The sequence below is a fragment of the Solanum pennellii genome, chromosome 6 (genome assembly GCF_001406875.1).
Source record: "Solanum pennellii chromosome 6, SPENNV200".
Lineage (NCBI taxonomy): Eukaryota > Viridiplantae > Streptophyta > Magnoliopsida > Solanales > Solanaceae > Solanum > Solanum pennellii.
This window is the reverse complement of record NC_028642.1, coordinates 48,719,897-48,735,734: the sequence shown is the minus strand read 5'-3', so window position 1 is coordinate 48,735,734 and position 15,838 is coordinate 48,719,897. Positions and strand designations below refer to the sequence as shown.

Genomic DNA, 15,838 nt, shown 5'->3' with positions numbered 1-15,838 from the left:
CCTTTCTAAATTCTAAATTTGATTATAATAAAGACAAATAATACATACATCTTTCTATCTATATATATATAAATCAATAATAGATGATTTAATTCTGAATTTAGTGACGTGTTAACACATCAAAAGAAATAAATTAAATCAATAATATATTAATAATTAAATATAAATTAAATCGATGCGAGAGCTCAACTCCCTCAACCACATCGGATTATGATGTTGTTGCAGGTTGTAATTGTAAATAAAGAAAAGAATAAGCCTAAATGTGTAACCTTGTCCTCTATAAATAACCAAGTTCAATGCAATAACAACTAGTAGTAGTTATCTAGTTGGTTCTAAGTTTTAACTCATTGACTCTTCTCTCTCACTCTCTAAATCCCTCCACCTTTTTCTCTCTCTAAAACCATGCAGATCGGAACAACACTTCCAAATCTTCACCTTTTACAGCCACAGGGAGTCAACTTTAAGTGCAATGCACAAACTGTGAAAACAATCTCATCATCAACAGAAATGACGAAAAAACACATTTCAAATCTCGAAAAGCTTCTGCAGAAGACGAACCCAATTGATTCATCGAAACCTGTAATTGAACAATCCAGTAATAGGAGAAAAAACTTGTTAGAAGGGCTCAATTTGGCCAACATTTGGCCTGATGAGATGAGAAAAGCTGCAGAGGATATGTCGCCAAGGCATTTGAATAGACTAAAAAGGCTATTATCGTCAAAATCAATGGAATATTCTCCTCGGAACAATCTCGCTAACCGGTGGAGAGAGTATCACGGCAGCAATAACTGGCTCGGGCTACTCGATCCACTCGACGAAAATCTCCGGCGAGAATTAGTGCGGTACGGGGAATTCATACAATCGGCTTATCACTGTTTTCACACCGACCCGGCCACGTCAGCAGATGAGGTTCTGCCAGAGAGACACGTGGAGTTGCCGGATAGGTCATACAAGGTGACGAAAAGCTTATACGCAACTTCGTCTATTGGGTTGCCTAAGTGGGTGGATGACGTGGCACCTGATCTCAGATGGATGACTCAGCGATCTAGCTGGATCGGCTACGTGGCAGTGTGTGATGACAGGAGTGAGATTCAGCGAATGGGAAGGAGAGACATAGTTATCGCGTTACGAGGGACCGCCACTTGTTTAGAGTGGGCAGAGAATTTCCGTGACTTGTTAGTAGAACAAAATGATAATGATGATGATAATGACGAAGGAGTAGTACAATCTAAAGTAGAATGTGGATTTTTAAGTTTATACAAAACAAGTGATCATCGTGTACCAAGTTTAGCTGAATCAGTTGTTAACGAAGTGCAAAGATTAATCGAAAAATACAAAGGTGAACCATTAAGCATTACCGTCACCGGGCATAGTCTCGGTGCGGCATTATCCCTTTTGGTCGCGGATGATTTAAGCACGTGTGTGCCGAACGCCCCGCCCGTAGCCGTTTTTTCCTTCGGAGGCCCACGAGTAGGCAACCGGGGTTTCGCGGATCGTCTTAACGATAATAATGTTAAGGTTCTACGTATCGTGAATAATCAAGATGTGATTACGAGGGTTCCAGGAATGTTTGTGAGCGAATCACTCGATAAGAAGTTAAGAGAATCGGGTGCGGGTCGTGTGCTAGAGATGTTAGATTGTAGAATGCCATGGGCGTACTCACACGTTGGGACTGAATTCAGAGTTGATACAAAGATGTCTCCTTTTTTGAAGCCTAACGCGGATGTTGCGTGCTGCCATGATTTAGAGGCGTATTTGCATTTGGTGGATGGATTTACGGCATCTAATTGTCCATTTAGGCCTAATGCCAAGAGAAGTCTTGTGAGGCTACTAAATGAACAAAGGTCTAATTTTAAAAGACTTTACACTAGCAAGGGAAAGGATTTGACTATCAATCTTGATAGAGAACACAATTTCCCTACATCTAGTTGTTTGCCTAGTCCATCATCATGAGTATTATATAATTAGCAGGGATGTATACTTCATGTACAAAGAAGTAACAAGTACATGTTTTTCTCCTCTTTTTTATAGGACTCACTTGGCCATGAGAATTATTCACTTTTTTCGGAATAATTTCTCGTTTTTATAAAATATTAGTGTTTGGCTAAGAAATTTTAAATTAAACTTGAAGTTGAATTCCAAATTTGATTAATAGTTTATAACCTGCCTTCATGATTTCGAGTAGAATGCTTCTATTCTCTCATGCACTAGTATAACTAAACACAACTTAATTTTGAACTTTGACTTCATAATTCCAACTGAAGTAAAAAATAATTTAAATCAATAACCAAAAGCCAACTTATCTTCTTATTTGAATGACTAACATGTCAATTTAAGTAAATTATTACTCAACGCGCAATAGAGAAAATTTGAAAGGATAAAACTGATCAATATGGGCAGCACTTTAGAGCCGTCAAAATGGGCTTGGCCTGCGAGGCTAATCCAACCCACGCCTTGAAATAAGTGGGGTTGTGTTTAAATTTTTTTGGCTCATTTAGGAACGAGGCTTTTTAGTCCGCCCTATTTGGCCCGTTAGCCCAGTAGGCCCAGCCCGCAAGCTTCAGAGGCCAGTCCGTGGTCTATTCATTTTTAAAAATATATCTTTATATATTTTTAATAGTGTTTTACTTGTAAATATTTTATCAATAAATATTTTGAAAAATAAAAAATAAAGTCTTTTGCAATATCATCTTGTATGGTGAATTGTAGATGAACTTCTTAAGAAACAATATCACATGTTGATTCAAATGTGATCGATGGTGGAAGAGGAAGCGGAGTCATAAAACTTTAATTAATGAGTCATGTAATATTTAGTAATTTAGATTTGCTATGTATTTGGGCTGTCTTGTGTTGCTGAAATCTTTTAAACCAGCTAGTTTTTTTGAGAGAAATGGTTGAATGATCAACATTTATCCGCTAAATCTCACATTAGATATTATGTATTTGTAAGTATTCACCGAAATGTGTGATTCATAAATGTATTTTTGTAAATATTCACCGAAGTGTGTGATTTATAAATGAATATTTATATGAATGATGTCGTGTTCATAGACGTCAACATTCAACACTCTTTCTAAGAGAGTAATATTGTTTATTTTTTGGTTGAAGGGTCAACTCATCCCAACCCGTGGCCCGTTTAGGAATGAGTTGAGCTGCTATTTTATAGGTACTTTAATTTAAAGGGTCAATCCAACCCAACCCATTCAACTCTCTAGCCCGTTAGGGTTGGAATAAGCCAACTCATTTTGACAACTCCAGCCAGAAGGACGGATAACCATTTTTCCCTCTCTTTGACAACTAAACTATATATATATAATAATTAATAACGTCATAAAAAATAAGTAACATATATGACATGAGATTAATAAACCAGAGTCTTTCCAATTAATACAAATGTCTTACTTATAATTATGTATACTCATCACAACATTGGACTTACATATAAGAACATGTGATAGATGATTTAATTCTAATAATGAATTAAAACAAATGAGTACTTGTTTTTCAAAGCTAGGGACCATTTCGATACAAAAATAAAATTAAATTGCCGAAGTGATGTTTGTATATGCATAAAAGTGTAATAAAGGTAAAATAGTGGACCAGTTCTGCAGCTAAATTGATAATACAGGAGAAATATGGAAATTTCAAAAGTTGAACGCAGAAATCAGAATAAGATGTTTTGGATGGAAAATTTTTCCCGGGAAATAATAAATTTGAAAATTTGAAAGACGCGCCATTGTAGTTTGTAGACTATCTACATCCCAAAATTTTATTCTCAAAGTTTCTCTTTTCACATTTTTGAATTGTTCTTATTTCTCTCTAGCCAGATGTCGAAGCAGGTAAACCCGGAAGCTCCCCGTTTGATCATAAATTTTGAAAATTTTAATTTATGAATTGTGTTTGTACATTCATTTTACTTGATTTTTTTTTTTGTCTTGTAATTAGAGTCTCAAAATCCATGGCGAAACACTAGTTTAATGTTTTCTTATTCTGCTAACAAAGAGGAAATTAAACTTATCACTGAATGAGCAACTTTGGATTGCAGGTGTTGGATTCTGTAGACTCACTGTCGGCTCCTTCTGGTATGCATAATTTCCACCAAAGAGTTGATCTAGAAGGTTCAATCTATTGTTTTTCTAATTGGGGTTTTCTTGTTTGAACAAATAGAGCCACTTCATATTGGAAATTGGTTCTCGAGCTATGCATATGACTCCCCGGTGTTGAGTGAGATTGATGATTTTCATGATTGTGGAGATGGCAGGAAAAGAAAGAAAGCTGATTCCTTGCATTGGGGTGAGAATGTAGCTTCACAAGGTGATATCGAACTTCCAACTAAGGTAGTTGAACTTCAAGTCTTATCCCTTAAACCTTGTGGAAAGAACAATAGTTTGTTGAATTGACTCAACCTCCCTCATGAGAAAGGAAAAAAAAGAAGGAAATATCAACCCCTTGTTAAAAGGTTTAAGCCACATTATTAGGTCTGTAAGCTACGCAGTTCACTGTTATCATGTGATATGATAATACTCAGAAACCCCTGCATTAGAGTCTCAACATTAAAGAGATTTTTGTTATCTGCATCTTGAGTTCAATCTTATAGTTATCAAGAGCTTTAGAAGTTATAGATTGTTACTGAATATTATCATTTCAAGATTAATAATATTGCTCTAGTGGTTGTTTCACAGGTTTGGACAGCTTCAGATGATATCCCATTTTCTTCTGGTAAGTCAGGTTAACATACTACGAAGTATTGCTTACTATTGTTTTCTGGCATCTCAGTAGAAAGAAGTGAAATTAAGAACCTTGTATATGCTGAGAGAGTAGAAACTAGACCACATACTAAAGTTTCCAGTTCATCTCGTATGAAATTATCATCAAAATTGCTTGTATGAAATTTGTACGAAGCTGACTTTCTGTCCCTATGTCAGTGCTATCAGTGCCTTTAGATACCAAGGACCGTTTCTCAAGTTTTGTGCCTGAAACTCCCTTATTGGCTGATAATGATGATACTATAGTCCCTGAATCAATTGACATCGATTTCGATGAGGATACTAGCTCAAGAGGATGTAAAAAAGACATCAACTGCAAGGAGGAAGTCAATTCTGCTGAAAATCAAACAAATGGGAAATGCAACAGTTTGTCTTCTGGTGTCAATATGGCTTCAAAAGACCTTGAACAGTGTACAAATTTTGTTGCAGATAACAAATGGGTAGGTCAGGCAACTTTTATTTTCTATGTTGTTTCAATTTCCTCTGTGCAAACTTTTAATTGGAATCCAAGTCTATTTTGATGTGCTACGTCTTGGTGGTGGATTGGGATAATAATATTATAATTCTCTGATTATTTCCGTTAGGATGTTCCCCGTATATTGTAAAGTTCTAAATATTTATTGGAAGTAGATGAGCAATTTTGTGCAAGGAAAAATTTGCAAAATATTGTATGGATTGACAAACATCAAGTCCTGTACCAACGAGTTCCTAGTTCGACAGTGTAGTAGCACATAGATTTTTTTGGATCGTCTCTCCTGTGTTCTCTTACTAAACTATGATTTTGTGTACTCGTGTCTTTAGGATGTGGAATCTTCAGCTGATATGTCACTTGCTTCAGGTTAGTGTGATCATTTCACCTCCTAATACAAAAGTTTCCATTTTTAAGCAGGCAATGATAGTTTTTGTTAATGCTAATCTTTGTTACCCTATATGATCTTTATCAGAGCCTCCAGACATCCGGAACTGGTTCTCTAGCTATGTTTATGAATCTCCAAAAGTGGATACTATTCAAGATTTCATACTTCCAGATCATGAGAAAGAATTAGATGACAAAGTGTGTACGAATGGATGTAGTGGCAGTGTGGAACCTCAGAATTTTAGGAATTCATCAGGAACTCCTTTTATCCATGATGACAAGTATGAGCATCAAACTGCCTCAAAGGTAAACTTAGAACCTTCAGCTGCATCAATCTCTTTTCATACTCTTGATCTACTTGGTTTTATGTTTCAACATTCCTTCTCTGTGTCCTACCATCATCAATTCTTTATGAACTCATGCTTTAGATGTAGATTTATTGAATGTACACTCAAAGTAAACGTAGAACCTTAAGCTGTAGATCAACAAACAGGTGGATTTTATCTTTCTGCGATTGTACGAATCTTTTTCACTGGAGGGATCAGTACCTAAAATATACTATAAGATTACATTGAGTTGTAGTTAGTTATACAATTGTTTCTACCATGAAAAGAAGATAACTGACACTTAAGCTACGTAATTGAGGTTTAACTTACCACATTGCCATAAGTTCCCTTGATGATATTTCCTTCGTGTTAGTATACTTTGAAGGATCCAGAGGCTGATGGGACAAAGAACACAAGAGTATCCAATGAAATGTTTCATGAGAGGATTTCTCAGCAGACACTATATCACAAGACAACGGAGAATAGCATATGTGGTTCACCAAGATACTTTGACACGGTCTTCAAAGAGAGTGACGGAGAACACTTGGAGACTCTTTTTCCTCAAGAAGCTAACTGCAAAATATCCTTCACCATCGATCATTCAAGCTGTGAAGGTGAAAAATTATACAGACATCCAATCCACAGGAAGGATTCTGCAGATAACAGCTCGAAATCTGAAGAAAGTGTTGAGCCTCCTAATGATGTGCAATGTAAAAATAGGATGGAGATGAGTGTGTTAAGTCAGAAGTTATCCAAACGGAAAGCGGCAGAAATCATCGACAAAGAAAATGACATAAATGACTTTGGAGAGAATGGTTTTATATCAACCAGAACGAGTAGAAATAGTCAAGTGCAGAACAGAAGTCCTTTGCCAACGCCAGCTACTGTTCAGTCTCCTTTAAGTGGAATCACTGCTGCATCAAACAGCCACAAGCATGGTTTGACTAGAAAGGTACTCACAGAAACAACCAACTTGCATCCTTGTGCTTTGGAAACAACAGGAAAATGGCGGTGCCCCCAGAGGACTAAGCCAAATCTTGGTCCTCCTTTAAAGCAGCTTCGACTAGAGCAATGGGTTCGTCGAGGTTAAGTCTAGTACTTTCTTATGAAGAGAAAATGGATATCAAGTATGGAAGAATTCAAAAGAGATTTTTGCATGTTAGCTAGTGAAAGATGTGAGAACAAGACTTGGCACAATGCTAGAGTTACCATATCGGGGGTTGAGCTGTGGAAACATTTTGCAGAAGTCTAAGGGCAAAGTTGCATACAACTACACTCCCCTTACCCTACACTACACAGGTAACACTACTTGCAACAGGGTAAGGGCCAAGGTCTACCTCAGTCAGTGAGCTTCTTGTTGTGAAGTTTAGTTGGCATTATTGAATGAAACAAGTTAAGAGGTAAGATGCATGTATATGTAAACAGGTTGATCTGTAGTGAGAGTTAACATCATTGTATTTTGCATTCATCTTTCTTGTTCAAATGCATAAGCATTCGTTTGAGGTATTCCTTGGTTGGAAGCATCTCAACTCACTTATTAGGTCTATTCAACAGATTAATCATGCTTACTGATTTTGGATGTCTAAGTGATTAAACTAAACAATAAAAATTTGAGTAAATTTTAGATTTATCAAACATAAAAATCATATTTCTATACTATAACTATAATTGGTATAATTGCGCTCCATAACAAACTTTATATTTACTATGACTATTAATTTGTATATTTCAGTAATACATATACATACATTAAAACATAGTAATGATATATAAACAAAACTACTACATATATACTACACATGTATATTGAATGGGTCTATTCGTATATTTTGGTATGGTCCTGCAATTAATTTTTATACAACACATATGTATACTGAATGAGTCTATTTGTATTTTATCTGGTACACAAATGGGTGTTGCAATTAATTTCTATACAACACATATGTATATATTGAATAAGTCTATTCGTATATTTCTGTATACAATTGAGATTCAAAAAACATAGAATGTTTATTGCGAATTACAAATAAAAAAAACTATGACTATAACATTTAATTTCAATTACTAATTTGTTATTTCATACAATTTTTCCTAAAAGTAAATGTACGTGTTAAACACATATATATATACAAAAATATGTAATTTGAGATTGGTGCGATCAAATAAAATTGACAATTGCTCATTTGACAATAATGTTGTTTAAAAAAGAAATATATTTGAAACAATCAAAGGTGTTCCTACCAAGAATATTTTCATTTGCTTGCTAAAGGAGTATTAAACATCATCATACCAACTTTGAATAATGGAAGTTTTCGTATTTTCTTTTCAACCTTAAATGTTCAAAATACTGATCAATTGATATTGTGATGTATTTACAATTGTTTACTCTTAGATGAAATTCAAATCTCTCCAAGATTTTATAATTATGACTAAAATTGAAAAATATAATTATAAAAAGTTGTGTGAACCATTTCCTAGTTATTATACCTATAAAGAAAAAGGAGAATAAAAGAGGGGAAAAAAAGGTCGAAGGAAAAACCCCATCATAAATCCCTTCCATAACTATATATAATAAAGGGGAGAAGGGCATCAAGGTTGAGAGAGTAAAATAAAAGTCTAAATTGCTAAAGAAAGAAGAAAAGAATCCATGGCGGAAAGCACAGGCTCTAAGAAGAGATGGCTTCCTCTTGAAGCTAACCCGGATGTCATGAATCAGGTACTTCCGCTCCATTTTCGTATCTGTTCGATTTTCATTTGCATCCTGTTTTTGTTTCGGTATTTCAAATAATCTCAGTTGATAAGTATTTACCGTCTTCTGAATCAGCAGTACGCGGAATGAATAACCTTCTAGTCTCTCTCCGTCCCAAAATCATGATCTGTTTGGAGTATTGTGGTCAAAGTAGCTAATTTGGACTCGAATCGGTTATTATGTAATTGTTTAAAAGTAAGATTTAGATACATAAAAGTTACAAATTCATTATGTTTTGTACTTTACTAATCAGATATATCAAAAAAAATTAGTCCAGTAGTAATGGTGTTGTATAAAATGAGATTGAGGGGAATTGATGTTTTCAAAGTGTAATTAGAAGTAAAAAGAGAATGAACCCAAATTTTGGTTGAGAACTGACTCAATCAACTAAGTATGTTTTCCCACCAAGGAATAGAATTGATAAGTTAGCCTTTAATATGTGAAGTTTTCTAGAAATAGCCTCTCTACCTCCACTAAGTAGTGGTAAAGTGTGCATACGCTCTACCTTCCTAGACTCTACTTGTGAGATTTCACTAGGTTTGTTGTTGTTGTTGGCGTTAGTATGTGAAAGAACTATGGGATGGTATTTCTTAACTAGGTTGGGAAGCCTTTAATCAAAGTTTATATATGGTTTGTTAAACTATAAGAAGTTGAAGGAGGAAAATCATATATATGAAGGTAGAAATGAAAAATATTAATGAAGTTCCTAATTTACGTGTTTTTTTATCGAGCAGTTTCTTTGGGGTCTTGGTGTTCCACCGAATGAGGCAGAGTGCTGTGATGTTTATGGGTTAGATGAAGAACTTCTGGAGATGGTGCCAAAGCCAGTGCTTGCTGTTTTATTTCTTTATCCTCTCACATCGCAGGTTTGTTGTTAATTTAGTTTGATGTTAACTGGTTTATGTCAATGATCCTGATCAGCGAATTAATTTTCTGCCGTGTGCGTGCAGAGTGAAGAAGAGAGAATGAAGCAAGATAAAGAAACAAAGGTGAATTGGATGACCATAACTACTCATTTTCGTTAGTTCTTTGCTTACAACCTTATTTTTTTTTCTTCTTATTTATGAGTGATTCCGTCAGGCAAATTGTGCCATTTAGTCTCTCTCTTGTTGGGGTGTTCAATTACTTAAATGTCATTGTTTCTACTTATGCAGTTCGTGGTTTGAAACTTTGTCCATCACTAATTCTAGGAAGTCTTTCTCTTTTTCCTTTTGAAAGGGGGAGTGGGATTTGCAGTTGCCAGTGCTCGGTCTCCTTGCTATCAGTTGCCAAAATCCTTTCTCTCTCTTGGATCTGATTATTTCATTTGTTCCTTTTTGCTTTCTTTCCTGCTGTGTACAACATTCTCCAGTTCGTTGAACTCGGGCTTTATCTTTATTGGCCGCTGTTGTGAAACCATACCAGTGTGCCTAAGTGGTCCCTTAGACAGGTTGTTTTCTAAGTGAGTTTAATAGACAATGCAAGGTCATATTATACTTGGCTTTGACAGGTAACATAAACTTGATTTTCTATTTCATCAGTCTCATAAATCAGTCATCACTACGACATCTTTTTTTGGCCCCGTCTAAATATCTCCTAATATACTTGATGTTTTGTTTCTTCTCTATTTACTTGACTGAGTTGAGTTGGAGCATTTTGAGTGTTTCTACATTGTGCCTTATATTTGGCTTCATATTTCGATAATTATTCTTTAGAGGTTTCTGGCAGGTGCAGGATCCCAGTAGTACGGTTTACTACATGAAACAAACAGTGGGAAATGCATGCGGAACAATTGGCCTTCTTCACGCTATTGGGAATATCACCTCTCAGATAAAACTTAGTAAGTCATTTGATGTTCTATATATATCATGAACTGATTCTCACCATGAAGGTTTCAACTCTTTGCATTAATTATGTAATTTAGAGGTGGGAGTACTTAAGAGTTTCTACTAGTATCACAATATATAGTTGCACCAAGTAGTATATTACTATGTTAAGAGCTTGATTTGTTGTGTGATGATAGTATTAGGGGGAAAGGCTCTTCATTCATTATCATAGTCTGAGAAATGCCTGACCAGAGATAAGATCTTGATAATTTTGGTGGTTCGATGAAATTCTCTAAAGTATGGTGATTACACAAAGCTCTTTTATTATTGACATTCTTGTCAACTTGAAAGATATGTTCTTTTGTTTTATTTTTTACGTGTTCACTATATTGTTTTTCCTTCCCTTTTTGCTGTTTTCTTTTTTCCATCCTAGTTATTCTTCTTCTTTTTTTTCCCCGAGTTTTGACATGATTTTTTTTTTCCATTTAGCCGAGGGTTCATTCTTGGATAAGTTCTTTAAATCAACTTCAAGCATGGACCCAATGCAGGTATTAATTTTGACTATTGAAGTTAGTGGCCAGTCACATCCTTCTAGTTATCCAATGCTAATACATTTAGGTACAAATTTGCAGCGTGCTTTGTTCCTTGAAAACGATAGGGAAATGGAAGTTGCTCATTCAGTGGCAGCCACTGCTGGTGATACTGAGGTCAGAATTGAATAATCTATGTGTTTCTAATCTTATCTCAAATAAGCAGTCCTCATACTAAATCTATGCCTACCAGAAACTAGGGATTTGTATGCTATCCATTACCATTTGTGCCTTCATTTTTGTGAAAAGCTGCTCAAATTCATCATACCAAATCTGTCCCTCGAGCTTCAATCCTTCATTAGCCAATGAGTCCACTATGTTATTTGTTTCTCTGAAGTAAAACTGAAGCTGAACATATTCAAAAACCTTCAGCTTGTCCTTAATGCTTTCAATTGCTGATATAAGATTCCATTGGTACTTCATCATTCCTCGGTGCACTTGGAAGTAAAGTAAGTTAGAGAACAAATATTTCATCAATGTATTAACATATTAATTGAGTCAATGATCTATGAGTACTCTTGACAGTTTCTTAAAAGAAGAAAGATAATTTTATTTAGAGAACTGGTAACCACAAAGGAGGAGGGTCTGAACTAGTGCAAAAAACATGACGAAGAATTCATGCAATCAAGTAGGGTAGTCCAGTTGGTAACCTTAACTTTCACATATAGGGTGAGGGTTTGATTCCTTATGTTGTAATTCCTTCCCCATTTCCCCCTTTTAAATAAAAAAGAAAAATGTACGATAGTACCTCCAAGCCTGGTGTGCTGTTATGTTGTGGCAGCAGCAGCTTAGCTTTTTCTGATCTAAAGAATGTTGCGGTGAACAACTTTCTTTATTTGATTTGAGCTCTTGTACATTGAGATTTCCCGGAGCTCACAGTTGTGGACGTTTCTTTGTGTGTATGCTGCTACGACAGCCTCTTTGTTTTCTCGACATTAGTGGAGCAGAGAGGCATGGAAATAGTATTTGGGCGTGTTATAGGAGGCTGGCACCTCTAAGCCTTCTGAGGAAATTGTGTGTGATACACCAGATATTTTTATGGTTTGCAGTTTGTTGAGGACCAGCAACCTTCTTGTTGAGTTCTGGCTTGTTTGCATGAGAGAGTTTGGGCATGTTAGAGGTAGGCTACCTCTAAGCCTGGCAAACTGTGTGCCACACAAACACCAGGGGTTTTGATGGTTTGGAGATAGTTGATGACCAACATCCTTCTTCTTAGGTTCTAGTGCATTTACTCTTCCTGCTCACACTTTTGTGGATTTGCGTGCTTTTGCTCTTGCAACTGAGAAATGTTAGAGCCAGGGGCTGTAGCTTTTTAATATTTTGCAAGCCAATATAGAGTGTGTTTGAAAGTTTGCGTGAACCTCAGTGCAAACTCTGTTAAAAACTTCAAATTGAAGATAGTTCTAATTCTTTGGAATATGATTAATGGTAGATGGATTTAAAACATTTACTGGTTTTATTGTTAAATCTTTTTGATGATGTGAAGTTAAATTGATTGGATATAAGACTATGAAGTCAGAAACTTCTTCTATATCAGTTTTCCCATTGAAGTGATGACTCCTTTTGTTGGTTCAACAAACCCATATATATGACATAAAATTCATGTCACTTTCTTTTTTGTTGTTTTTTTCATGTTTTATGTGTATCAATCTGGTGAGTTCTTTCTGCAGGCTACCGACGATGTGAACACTCATTTCATCTGCTTCTCCTGTGTTGATGGTATTTCCTTCTCCATCCCACTCTTTCTCACTCTCACAGTTTGTGTTCTGTAGAATCGACTTTTGAACACTGTCTGCATTCTGCTTCCAAGTTAAGAAGGTAGTTATTTGTCATCTGAAGTGTAAACTGTGCTTGGGCATTACAAACTTTTTGCTAGACTGCTACTATCTACTAATATGGCTTTGGTGTAGAAAGTTGTAAGGTGATTTCCCCTTTTCGAGTATTGTTGGGAGTCAACTGTTGCTCCATTTATAGCTTTCTGCACAGTGTGTTTAAGGAGTTCGGTTGATTTAGAACATAGCAGCACCTAGAGAGTCTGGGATGTCCATCAATTTTACATTTCACTAGCTGTAGTTTTCTTGTGAAAACATGGAGGCTTGTATTGATGCTATAATAATGATTTGAAGATGTCTGCTAGGCCAATCACTTCCTTTAGAGAACGTACTGCCGTCCATTCAAACTAATGAGAAATCCCTTTTCCTCCAAGTTAAACAACAATAAATTGGGGAGTACTAGGAGCGCATGTTATGGGAGATCAAAAATTGCATCGTGACTATATCTTTGTCCACAACATGAATAATATAGTGATTATTGACTAGACAATTCCACATTACTCACCTCGACTCATTATATGGGTGATGAATTGAAAGTCACACAAGCTTTTGTCACATTGCAGGACAACTCTATGAACTTGATGGAAGGAGGGCAGGACCTATTACACATGGTGCATCCTCTCCAAACAGCTTATTAAAGGTAAGTAATTATGTCCATGCTCTGGGAGTGACCGATGACAATGGGCCTAATTTCTTTGTTTCACACTCACACCTAACCTTCGTGGCTTCATCCATTTTAATTTGGAACTCTCCATTATCTGTGATCACATTATCAGTCCCAAATCTGGAGAAATCACTTATAAGCAAATATCAATGAATTGGGACTAAGGTTTAGTTTTTACTCCTACATAAGATTTGGCGTTTTTTTCACATGTTCCTTTAAACAAACGTTCACATACTTGTATGACTGTAAACTTCTATTTCCGCCTCCTGGTTCTTTCATCTATCTCCCAATTATGCGTGTTTTGTGACATGGAAGTATTTCTCATTTATTACAGGATGCAGCCACAGTTATCAAAAAGATAATCGAGAAAAATCCAGACTCAATCAACTTTAACGTTATTGCTATTTCCAAAAACGTTTAGGCCAATGCTGCTGTCTAGAGGCTTTTATGGATGAGATGTTTAAACCAACTTTAGCTTTTCATGTTTCTGCCTTTTCCAGTACAATGTTTCTTCTTGTTTGTAAGGCACATATATCTGCAATAAGTTACTTCTGACAAATTACTACTTCTACAATTGGTGAAATAACTATGATTGCAGTAGTTTCACCATCGGCCAATAATTTTGCTAGAAGGTGACCTCTTTTTGGCGTGTGCCAAAAAATGATTTATTGTGCCAGAGTATGGCACCGTTTTCAACTAAAAGCTTAATGGAAGCAATGAACTAACATAGATTTGGGTATTTTAATAACAGACTCGTTAAATAGTAAATCAAGTTACAGAACCATTGATAACCAACAACATTCCCACATTCTCAGACAAACTATTAAAAGGTAAAATACTTGCATAAGAGAAAAAAAAAAAGAGCTCCTGAATGTCTTGTCTCTTCAGCCCTTAATCTGCTGCTGTGCTTGGTGCCCCAACTGCTCCGCCTTCTCCTTCACATCATTTGCCGCATGTGCAATCTTATCCCTCGCGTAATCGATCTTGGTTGCTCCAATCGGGTGTTTCCCGGTGACATATCTGTACATCCAGTAGAAAACAAAAGAAGCAGTAGCTCCAAAACCACCAGAAGCCAAAAACCCACCAAGGATCAACCCAATAGTTATCACAGCAGGTACCAAAACAGGGCTAAAAATCACCAACAAAGGGGTAGCTATAGCTAGACCGATAACGGTAGCCGCCAGCATTAACCCAGAAAGCACCATGAGTGAACCACCCACAGTGACAGCTGTGGTGGTCTTGGCCACCTGACGAGAAAGGTGCTGCTCATGACGAGGTTGAGTCTGCATTCTTTTTTTCTTTTTTTTTTTTGATTGTAGATGGATAGATGAAGAGTGGAAAAGCAGAGAGAAGAGATATGAGTAATATAATAGATAGAGTTTAAGAGAAGTTAGATGCATGGTTGTTACGTGTTGATCATTTTGAATTTGCATGATAAAGAGGCCTTTGTTGATAGACACGTAAGGTTTCATCTTAACACACTACTATTGAGTTGTCTCTTCTGCCATTTGGAAACAAGATTTTATCAAATGACAAACCTCTACTTCTTTTTCAAAAATGTGGTGTGTCACTTATCATTCTTTTTTGTTTGGATTGTTATTCCAAGGTTTATTATTGACGATGATGCTTAATGTATAATTTTATTCATTTTTAAAGCTCAAATTTAGAATACTTCCTCTATTCTTTAAAATTTATTCACTTCTAAATTGGGATATTTGTTAAGAAAATAATGATTGACATATTGAATTTGTCATTTTATTTTTAATAATTTTGAAGTAGAAAAATTAAAAATATAAAATTTTCAAAAACTTTTATTTTTCATTGAGAGTATAATTTTTAAAAAAAATTGTCTCTAATTATTTCTTCATTTTTCTTTTTTAATTGTTGGTAATTACCTGTCCTAAATTAAGAAAAGATAATTTTTATTTTTATTTTTTTTTACTCTCTATCTCGTATTGAAATTCATAATAAATTTGGGTTCTGAACAATAAAACTTATTTGGAAGTGATATTCTTAATAGAATTTTTTCTATATTTACCATTTGAATTTGAAATCTTAATGAGTGATATTCTTAATAAATTTTTTTCTAAATTTACCATTTGAATTTGAAATCTTAATGAGTGATATTCTTAATAAATTTTTTTCTATATTTACCATTTGAATTTGAAACCTTTACGAAGCAATTCAACCATTAAATATTTAAAAAAAGGAGACCTTTGATGAAGATAACTAAATTCTAGAGTCTACAGC

General features: G+C 35.4%; 4 protein-coding genes across 7 annotated transcripts; 3 read left to right on the top strand and 1 right to left on the bottom strand.

The window, feature by feature from the left end:
* Nucleotides 1–316: 316 nt before the first annotated feature.
* Nucleotides 317–2,019, top strand: LOC107022821 (phospholipase A1-Ibeta2, chloroplastic-like). The gene has a single exon (XM_015223406.2). The coding sequence runs from the start codon at nt 403–405 to the stop codon at nt 1,951–1,953; it is 1,551 nt and encodes a 516-aa protein (XP_015078892.1). The 5' UTR covers nt 317–402; the 3' UTR covers nt 1,954–2,019.
* Nucleotides 2,020–3,760: 1,741 nt separating this feature from the next.
* On the top strand, nt 3,761–7,520 carry LOC107023721. 3 transcript variants are annotated; one of them, XM_027917894.1, is made up of 8 exons: nt 3,761–3,839; nt 4,046–4,082; nt 4,168–4,337; nt 4,683–4,719; nt 4,935–5,206; nt 5,568–5,604; nt 5,711–5,928; nt 6,322–7,520. In XM_027917894.1, the coding sequence occupies exons 1-8, from the start codon at nt 3,828–3,830 to the stop codon at nt 7,036–7,038; spliced, it is 1,500 nt and encodes a 499-aa protein (XP_027773695.1). In that variant the 5' UTR covers nt 3,761–3,827; the 3' UTR covers nt 7,039–7,520. The 3 variants fall into 3 exon arrangements, with proteins under 3 accessions (XP_027773695.1, XP_015079988.1, XP_015079987.1); XM_015224502.2 differs by having other exon boundaries at nt 4,926–5,206; nt 6,334–7,520; XM_015224501.2 differs by having other exon boundaries at nt 3,762–3,839; nt 4,926–5,206.
* Nucleotides 7,521–8,458: 938 nt separating this feature from the next.
* Nucleotides 8,459–14,194, top strand: LOC107023722 (ubiquitin carboxyl-terminal hydrolase 3). Of its 2 annotated transcripts, none has more exons than XM_015224504.2 (9): nt 8,459–8,664; nt 9,432–9,563; nt 9,648–9,686; nt 10,411–10,516; nt 10,992–11,050; nt 11,135–11,209; nt 12,763–12,811; nt 13,488–13,564; nt 13,923–14,194. In XM_015224504.2, exons 1-9 carry the CDS (start codon nt 8,596–8,598, stop codon nt 14,007–14,009), a joined length of 693 nt encoding a protein of 230 aa, XP_015079990.1. In that variant the 5' UTR covers nt 8,459–8,595; the 3' UTR covers nt 14,010–14,194. The 2 variants fall into 2 exon arrangements, with proteins under 2 accessions (XP_015079990.1, XP_015079989.1); XM_015224503.2 differs by having other exon boundaries at nt 8,462–8,664; nt 10,405–10,516.
* Nucleotides 14,195–14,319: 125 nt separating this feature from the next.
* On the bottom strand, nt 14,320–14,943 carry LOC107023723 (oleosin 1-like). Its single transcript, XM_015224505.2, has one exon. It carries the CDS (start codon nt 14,875–14,877, stop codon nt 14,473–14,475), a length of 405 nt encoding a protein of 134 aa, XP_015079991.1. The 5' UTR covers nt 14,878–14,943; the 3' UTR covers nt 14,320–14,472.
* Between the last annotated feature and the right edge of the window lie 895 nt (nt 14,944–15,838).